The 9186-nt window shown below is 33.7% G+C and overlaps 2 protein-coding genes across 2 annotated transcripts; both read left to right on the forward strand.

Annotated features, from left to right (window-relative positions):
- Positions 1 to 127: 127 nt before the first annotated feature.
- On the forward strand, positions 128 to 1698 carry LOC106720088. Its single transcript, XM_045679092.1, has 3 exons — positions 128 to 380; positions 624 to 960; positions 1542 to 1698. The coding sequence occupies exons 1-3, from the start codon at positions 161 to 163 to the stop codon at positions 1696 to 1698; spliced, it is 714 nt and encodes a 237-aa protein (XP_045535048.1). The 5' UTR covers positions 128 to 160.
- A 2289-nt stretch (positions 1699 to 3987) lies between these two features.
- LOC106720204 (2-acylglycerol O-acyltransferase 2-A) lies at positions 3988 to 9016 on the forward strand. Its single transcript, XM_014514789.2, has 5 exons — positions 3988 to 4163; positions 6798 to 7025; positions 7257 to 7700; positions 7952 to 8151; positions 8799 to 9016. The coding sequence occupies exons 1-5, from the start codon at positions 4135 to 4137 to the stop codon at positions 8954 to 8956; spliced, it is 1059 nt and encodes a 352-aa protein (XP_014370275.2). The 5' UTR covers positions 3988 to 4134; the 3' UTR covers positions 8957 to 9016.
- Positions 9017 to 9186: the final 170 nt, after the last annotated feature.

The following is a 9186-nucleotide window of genomic DNA, read 5'->3' on the forward strand; positions in this document are numbered from 1 at the left end:
ATTTTTAATTTATCATCTATAACAACTGTCACTGTCATGCGAAAGTTGTTATTTTGAATGAAATTTGAATTTTGAAGGAAAGTTGAGACAAGGTTTAAATCTTTTTTTAACTGAATTCTCTGCTAATAGTTTAACTTTTTTATTTTTATTGTATTCTAAAATGGATTCCATTAACAATCCAGAAATAATGAGTTTAGACACTAAAACAAAACAAGATTGTATACTCATGGATATTATTAAAGAGTTATGCTCGGAAAAAAGTTCTCTTTCAAGTAAAATTATCAAAAAGGTAACAAGTATTATAGAAGACAATGAATTATTACATTATGGAAGCTTGCATAGATTAAGTACTGCAGATGAGAGTACATCAACAGTTTTGGGTCAGTACGTTATTTATTAAAATCTTGTTTTAAACAATGTTAAAAGTGCCTTTGTACAGTAACAGAAATTCCATCGTTTCTACATGGACGTTTATGATAACTTGGCTGCTTATTTTCCCCGCATCTTAAAAAAAATGGAAATAAGTAAATAGAATAGTAGAGTTTTACTTGTTGAAGTCATTAAGACTTTCAGTAAAATATTTCTGAATACTCCAATTCATAAGAATTCTTTGTAATTTCCAGGAGTTTTGCATCAAACATCGTCTGAGCTAACATTTGATGAACAGTCGGAACTGAACCAAGCAATTATTCACAAAATACAAAGCAAATTACCAACATTTACTGCCGAGTTGGAACATTTGAAGAAAAGTAGGGATACACAAGCAAGCAACAAAAACCAAATTAAAGAACTCCGTGAGAGTATAAATGAGAAATTATCTATGTTAGAAGAACAAGAGAATGAAAAGACTGATCTGATGATGGACTGGATCAATCATAGACTGCAAGATGTGTTGAAGTTCAGTGAAAACTCTAGTGAACTTCTCACATTAAAAACAAAGATAATTGATCTTAAATCTCAGTAAGTTACGTCATATTCTTGTTAAAGAGATTGTCATTTTTGCTGGCTGCTCGGAACATCATAAAAATCACTGTGCAGAATACAATTTTGCTGTGGAGGAAGTACAGGGATGTGAGGGCGAGCATATAGCAACATAACGTGTAGAGGATCCTGAGATACCAAGATATTTAAAGACTCATATCTACATAATATGTCATACTATTGTAGCATATATGTAATCTCTCTTCAATAAATAATCAATACTAGCTTTTACCCGCGACTCCGTCCGCGCGGAATAAAAAAATAGAAAACGGGGTAAAAATTATACTATGTCCGTTTCCTGCTTCTAAGCTACCTGCCCACCAATTTTCAGACAAATCGATTCAGCCGTTCTTGAGTTATAAATAGTGTAACTAACACGACTTTCTTTTATATATAAATAGATATCGATTTGTTATTTTGAAAAATATAAACCATAGTTATATGAAATATTTAATGTTCAATCAATTTTTAACTAACTGCTTAGAGATAAAACTGTTAATTACTTTTTTTAATTTAAAATATGAAAGATAAAACAATCTTAATGATAATCTTTGTTTCAGGATTCTTAATTTGCAAATATTGCAAAACATTTTCACAGAGACAAACCAATCTGTAAAAGCATATGGTGAAATTCACAAGGATCTCAAAGACAGTATTGTAGAAACCGAAAAGCGTATTAGACAATACAAAGATATTGTTGAAAGTGATAATGACTGATATATATATTTTTTAATATAAATTGTTTTTATTGCCGTAATTTTTTTTTTTTTCAAAATACCATCACATAATCTGCCACAATATTATCCTTTAGTAGAGTATTTAAATATTGGGAAAGCACTATCTTTTATTTTCATTCAGATCATAGTATTAGGTCCTTACATATGAAATTGGCGTTTTTCGTACTGGCCACTTTAATCACGAATTTCTCCTCTTTGGTAAGGAATTCCAAATTCAAATTTGTACAGCTATAGACTCATGTATTTGTGGTTCGATGACCGTCATTCATTTGTTTTTTTCTTCTGTTTTTTTCTGTTTGCGTCACTCATTTTACAAAATGGAAAACTTAAAATATCGCATTATTTACGAGTACGAGTTCCGCCGTGGCACTAGTGCTGCGGAAACGACTCGAAGGGTGGGTGAAAGGGGAATAAACCCACTGGTGAATGATTTTACTGGACACAAGTTACACATTTTGCTTTATGCATGGTTTGAAAGAAAAAATACACCCAATGATTATAATAATTGAAACAGAACCTAAATGTCCAAAATAATCTAAAAGCTTAAAGCAAACTCGAAAAAACCACCGAACATGGCACCTCCGGATTTTGCGCTGTGCTCCTTATGGTCCGGGAGCCAGCGACAGATTTTCACGACCAAGTCCCTCCCAATAGAAACTTCGTAAAATGCATAAGGGGCTTATACTATGAATACTGGTGACCGTCAGCTGCGACTCCGTGGGTGGGGTGGGCAGTGGCAGCCTCCCACGCATGGAAAAAAAATTTTTTTTCAGTCACTTGATCTCATTTGAAAATTTATAAGAGTATAGTTTATGTAGTATTTTAAAAGAAAAACATAGTCAGCTGACCATAACACGGTGGATTATACGTCAGGTGGCTCCTTGAAGATGAAAAAAAAAATTTTTTTTTTCAATGATTTCCTCTCAACTAAAAATTTACCTGGTGATCGTTTATATGCTACTATGAATGAAAATTAATGTCAGCTTGCTGTACCTCGGTGGAAAGTTTGTCAGCTGGTACCTTGAAAGCTGTAACGCAACAGCATCTCATCCGTTAAGCCGTTCCGGAGATACTTTCAAACAAATATCCATCCATGCATCCATGGAAATATTCGCATCTACTTCTATCTATATATATATAACATCCATGCATCCATGTAAACATTCGCATCTATATATATAAAAGAAAGTCGTGTTAGTTACACTATTTATAACTCAAGAACGGCTGAATCGATTTGACTGAAAATTGGTGGGCAGGTAGCTTAGAACCAGGAAACGGACATAGGATAATTTTTACCCCGTTTTCTTTTTTTTTTTTTTATTCTGCGCGGACGGAGTCGCGGGAAAAAGCTAGTTTATAATATTAGTAAGATTTTCCAGAGTAATAACCGTTGCACTTGTTTATTACAATATTTATAATCGTAACTATATTTATACTGCGATAACATGTTGTTCACTTCATTAATTTTAAAATTAAAACAATGGGTCGATTACAGCGAGTTCTTTTAATTACTTAGCTACTAAAGCAGAATGTAATTTTTTTTACCTATAAGTACTTTAACTTCACAAGAAGATATATATCAACTTCACAAAAGGCCAAGTAGATTTATACGAAATTATTTTACAATGAAAATGTTCAAGAATTTTTTTAAGTTTTGCCCTTTGTTTGAACAGCCGCACGTGTATTATAAATCCGTTATTTCATTAGATGGCTACGGCTAGTCTATGTTAGTAATGTCCCGTTTTCATCCAAAGATATTATTAAAATTTGGTAATTCTTTCTTTGCTTCAAAGAATTGTTAACAATTTAGATTGCATTTGGTGATAGGTACAGTTTATAAAATGCCTAATCCGATTACAAAAACTGACGAAGTACGCAATCCAACTGTTACGCTTTTATAGGGAGTGGCCTCACGGTCGCCGCCAGTGGTCGCTAATAACTTTTAAATGGTTCTTCAGTTAATCCGCTACTTTAATTACACTGTCTTTTCCTGTGTTTATTTTAGCTCATGAAGAAAATAGTCACCCAAGAACTCTTCGGTCTCGAACTGAACACACATTTGCATATTTTACGGCCCACATAGAACGTTGAAAATACATCCTAAAAAGGAAATAGTCTCCTTGTACTGATTTTTTCTACCTTTAGGTAATTATGACGAATTGTAAAATATTTTTAATCTAAGTCCTTTGTTGATTTGTTTCCTTTATGGAAAATACCTTTATTCTTTGTCCGTGTCCGAGTTTCATTCACATTGTAGGCACATGAACTGTAAGTAGTATGTAATTGAAAAACTTTGTACGTTTTATGCGTCAAAGATAAGAACTATAACGTGTTCGTCAGTCGCATCTGGGACGCTGTGAAGTGTGGTTGTGTGATATATGTATACGTCGATTTTATCACGTCAATGCCCGGCTAGATGATGGAGACGGCTGTTGAGATGTTTCAGTAAGTATTAACCAAAAACGAGCGATTATAAAATTGGAATGGTCTGTGCCTACCTGATTTTAAATCCATTATATATTCAAGGTAGAATAAGATTTATGTTATCATGTTTACGTCTTATATTTGTCAAGTTAATTTTATTAAAGAGTCTTTTTAATTAGAACAATATTAAAGTAAATAAATACTAATGTTCTTCTTGTCGTTATTAGTGAACTCGGACTTAAAGGACGGACATCAAGATTGTTATTCAATGTTAAAAAAGTAACTTTACGTAAACGTATTTTGTTGCTTTAGCAAATTAATGAATTTTAACCTTAATGTTGTCGAAAATATAATTAGAATAAAATAACTGGCTGCAAATAAATATGTATTCGAAGGTAAACTACAAAGTTACTACTTGCAATAGTATTTATCAATTAGACACATTACAAGGCCTTTGAACTTATTGACGCGCATCCACAGCAGTGATAATAAAAACTTTAAACAAAAGAAAAACAGACAATAAAAAGGCGATTATCTTTGGTAGTTTATTTAAAAACTCAATTGGGTTATTAAATTTGCCTAACTGTCATAGCTCTGTTATAACTGGTTAAAGTAAGTGTCGGAAACTAAGAACTACGATGTCACGTAATATAAGAATAATATTTGGTTAATCACTTGCTTATTATGTTTTATTTAACCCTTATTTCCACTAAAACATTTTTATTCTTTTCTTTCCACTAAGAGTTATTTAAACAGCAATTTTACTAATAACATGCACTGTTCCAACTTGAAGACCTTTTGTATTTGGAGTAAGTTCACCGACGCCATATGTTTCCAAAGGTAAAGAAATCTAAAGATGGTAAATAACATGTATTATTGTTACAAAAAAAAATGCATGAGTGTAAAAACAAGGGGTAAATATTTTGTGGTTAGTTACATTTTTTCCAAATTAAATTCAATCAAATTGAAGAAATAAGTGAATAAATTGTTTTGTTTAAGATTTAAATTTCTTATTTAATGTTTTCATTTTATTTTTAACTAGCTTTTACCCGCGACTCCGTCCGCGCGGAATAAAAAAAAAAAAAAAAAGAAACGGGGTAAAAATTATCCTATGTCCTATTCCTGGTTCTAAGCTACCTGCCCACCAATTTTCAGTCAAATCGATTCAGCCGTTCTTGAGTTATAAATGGTGTAACTAACACAACTTTCTTTTATATATATAGATAAGTATACGAGTTGCACAAATACCAATTATAATCAGACTTACGCGAGATTATCTTCTTACTAATAAGGTATATAATAGCTGAGTATATCATCAATGAGGAACGAGATTTAAAAATAATTTTTAATTGCATACTAAAGTAATTTTAGTATTAAAATACAATGTATCGAAATACAAAAATTAAGAACAATGTAAGCGATTGGTAAACAGTTTTATAACGTTACTAGCTGTCGCCCGCGAATGAATCAAAAAAAACTTAATAAGTATCCTAGTACTATGTTCTACAACTTTGCCAAATTTCGTAAAGATCCGTTGGGCCGTTCCGGAGATACCTTCAAACAAACATCCAAAAATCCATCCATCCATTCATCCATCTAAACCCGAACTATTTTGGACAAGTGACACTTTTTCCAAAATAAACCGTTACCTCAGACCCCCATGGCAAAATTACCTACTTTTAAGATCAACCCGCTTATTCATAATGGTCCGCTAACTTAAAACAGCTGCTACATAATGTTATTTTTCATTCTGACTTAGGTCAATAGAAGAAGACAGAGTGAGAATTAGCAATGCTTTAAGTTAGCAGAGTATTATTGAAAGGGGTCTATTTTTAGACCTCATCGACTCCCAAAATCAGTTTTCCTTTATGTCGACCCCTAGGAAACCGATATCGACCACTTTGGGAATCCCTAATCTAAACGTTCTAAACATTCTCATTTATAATAATAATATGATCGTGACTTTTGAGGCTACATTTTTTGGACACTAGAGTAGTATGCTGAAGAGAATTGAGAAAATCTTAAATAGATATACTCGTATAAACTACTTTTATATACTAAGATGCCTACAAAGCCTATAGATACGTAATGATATGCCTTCCCATTTAGAATAAAAACACCTTTACCACTAGCCCCCTTAAACTCTCCTCGATCTAATCTAGTTCCAGCTGAAATACAAGGAAAAGTAATTTCCTGTAACCGTTCCAAATTCAAGTACGTAATGCCTACACTGTTAGAACTGTTAGAGTTGGTTTAGTTAAAATGGCAAATATCGTAATACATAAAATGTCCTCAAAATTCGACAGTAAAAATAACTGTGTTCCGTTAACAGTTGTGTAATATTTAAACTAAATGGATTTACGTCGATAAGAACTCTAATCGTCAGTTTACGTCGTGTAAAAGATAAACTACATATTTACTTAGTTATCTTTATACCGAGTTCTCTTTCCCAATAATTTAGGTAGTTTTGGGATATTATACAAAGAAATTACAAATACAAAATTTAACTTTTCTCTTAAACTAGGAACGAACCAAGATATTGTCAATATGCTCTGCTCGTTCTTATGTAAATGGACTATTGTAGTCGCTCTTTAAAATCTTCCAATACAAATTCATAGGTAATAACCCAGCTCTGGATTGACTTTTTCCTTTCAGTTTTGTATCAGAAAAGCTCGGTATACAATGGGCACCGCGAGGCGTTCCAATGACGCGCCGTCTCCAGACCCTGGGTGCTGCCGGCTGGATCTGCCTCGTGCTGTTCGGAGAAGCTATCACTGTACTAGTCTACCTCAGCATCCTGTACTCTTCGATGTGGTGGCTCGCGCTGGCCTATGCGGTCTGGATGCTGAAAGATGTTGAAACACCAAATAAAGGTGGGCGTAGGTAAGACAACGAGTTTTGCAAATACCGGTTTTCTGATATCTTTTATAGATGTTATTAGCTTCAATATTAATTGATTCAGATGAATTAAAATGGTATTTGAAAACATACTATTGTCTGATTTATCTGACGGAACTAAAACTCTTTTTAATATATTATCGAATATTTAAGCATTTCTGTAAAATCTTGAAACATACATACAAAAGTTTAGTAGTTATTTATTATATTTTTCAGATTCGAATGGGTCAGGAATTGGTCCTGGTGGCGGAACTATTGCGACTATTTTCCAATTAAACTAATCAAGACTTCTGAATTGGATCCATCGAAGAATTATCTCTTCGCTTGTTTCCCGCACGGTGTTGTCAGTTCCGGGGCGTTCGGAGCATTCGCCACTAACGCCTTAAACTTCTACAAAACATTCCCTGGCATGACGTGCCATATGATAACATTAGGTGGTCATTTCTTAGTTCCACTGTTCAGAGATCTGATTCTTGCGTTAGGTGGATGCTCGTCATCAGAAGAGAGTATATTGTATTTATTAGATAGAAGGAAACATACGGGGAAATGCGTGGCGCTGATTGTTGGCGGGGCTGCAGAGGCACTGGACTCGCATCCCGGAGAATACAGCGTCATTCTGAGCAGAAGGAGAGGATTCATCCGAGTTGCCATGAAGACTGGGTAAGATGTTGAAATATTTCGTGAGATGCTTGTATGTGTAAAGAGTACGCACGGTTTTACCCTACGAATGTTACGATAACCTAATATTATTCATCTCTAAAGTGGTCCAGTTGCCCACGGAAGACCCGGTGGTGCAGGTAAATAGCTGAGGGTTCACAAGTTGTCATCGAAACTAGTTAAAATATAAAATATGACCTACATAAACGTTGTTTTCAGGAGCGTAGTTACAAATAAAAATTATTCCATTCCAGGGCACCTATAGTTCCCGTATTCTCTTTCGGCGAACCAGACGTGTTCCGTCCATTCAGCAACCCACGGGACAGTCGGCTGCGTCGGTTCCAGGAGAAGGTCCGCCAGTGGACCGGCATCTCACCCATCCTGCCCATAGGCCGCGGCCTATTCCAATATACGTTCGGCGTATTTCCTTTACGTTCGCCTATCACTATTGTTGGTTAGTCAATAAATTATGTTATTTATTTAAAAACCAGGATAAACAGAGTAAAACCTGATATCACGTCCTTGTTTGACGTTACTTCTTTCCCAGAGATGTTTAGTATGGAAGCACCAAAAGCCTTAAGGTCGAAGTATCCGACATTTGATCACCAGGACGCGATGTCATAACTTTATCCAAGTACAAGTCTGGTGCTTAGTTAAAATAGAACAAAATGCTAATATTTTACCTATGTAGAACAAAATCATTGTCACTGACACTGTCCTGGCGAGTTTATTTTCATTCGGCATTTTGCATTAAACTAATTCTTTAAAGTCTTTTCAATAATAGATCTATTTGTTGCGTTACTTTTATAAATAGCTTCTTTTGTGGTAAGCTCCTGACCTACATACTGCTGTCTCCGTCGCATTGCTCTCGTTTATAACAAAGACTAAAGCATCTACACATCTACTAGCAACTACGAGACTAAAAATGTTAGGAACCCAGACATTTATCAGACGCAAGAATGAATGAAACATAATGCAAATTTCTATGATAATAAATTTTTGAGTTTTTTCTTGGAAGAATAATTAGTATTTATGTGTAGATATAAACAAAAAATTAAACATCAGAATATCAAGAGAAACATTTTGTAATTTTATTTTCAGTTGGCACTCCAATGGAGGTAGAAAGAAACTTGGAACCTACTGACGAGGAAGTGGATGCGGTACATGCAGAGTTTACGAGAAGATTGATAGAATTATTCGAATCTGAGAAGTCCAAATATTTGAAGGATTATAAAAACAAAACTCTTGTCATAACATAAAAAAACTCAATTATCAAAATTATTTACTACTTCAAAGAATACTTGAAGGTCTACTGTATACAGAGGTTTGTGTAAATACAAATTTCGTCTACTTAGTTAAAAAACATTAAGTAACTGTCAAGTTATTTTTTTTTAAATACCTATATTTTTTTATATATTACTATAGTATTTTTCAGGGGGTTAATTTTGAGTACAAAAAAAGTTCATGATTTTTTTTATCTTTTTTTACT

The sequence above is a fragment of the Papilio machaon genome, chromosome 8 (genome assembly GCF_912999745.1).
Source record: "Papilio machaon chromosome 8, ilPapMach1.1, whole genome shotgun sequence".
Lineage (NCBI taxonomy): Eukaryota > Metazoa > Arthropoda > Insecta > Lepidoptera > Papilionidae > Papilio > Papilio machaon.

Bases quoted from the DNA above. Each gene is read 5' to 3' on its own strand.
- LOC106720204 (XM_014514789.2), top strand. From the start codon at position 4,135: ATGATGGAGACGGCTGTTGAGATGTTTCA. The intron at 7,026-7,256 runs GTAAGACAACGA...TATATTTTTCAG, and splicing joins CCAAATAAAGGTGGGCGTAG to ATTCGAATGGGTCAGGAATT. The intron at 7,701-7,951 runs GTAAGATGTTGA...ATTCCATTCCAG, and splicing joins CGAGTTGCCATGAAGACTGG to GGCACCTATAGTTCCCGTAT.
- LOC106720088 (XM_045679092.1), top strand. From the start codon at position 161: ATGGATTCCATTAACAATCCAGAAATAATGAGTTTAGACACTAAAACA. The intron at 381-623 runs GTCAGTACGTTA...TGTAATTTCCAG, and splicing joins GAGTACATCAACAGTTTTGG to GAGTTTTGCATCAAACATCG. The intron at 961-1,541 runs GTAAGTTACGTC...TCTTTGTTTCAG, and splicing joins ATAATTGATCTTAAATCTCA to GATTCTTAATTTGCAAATAT.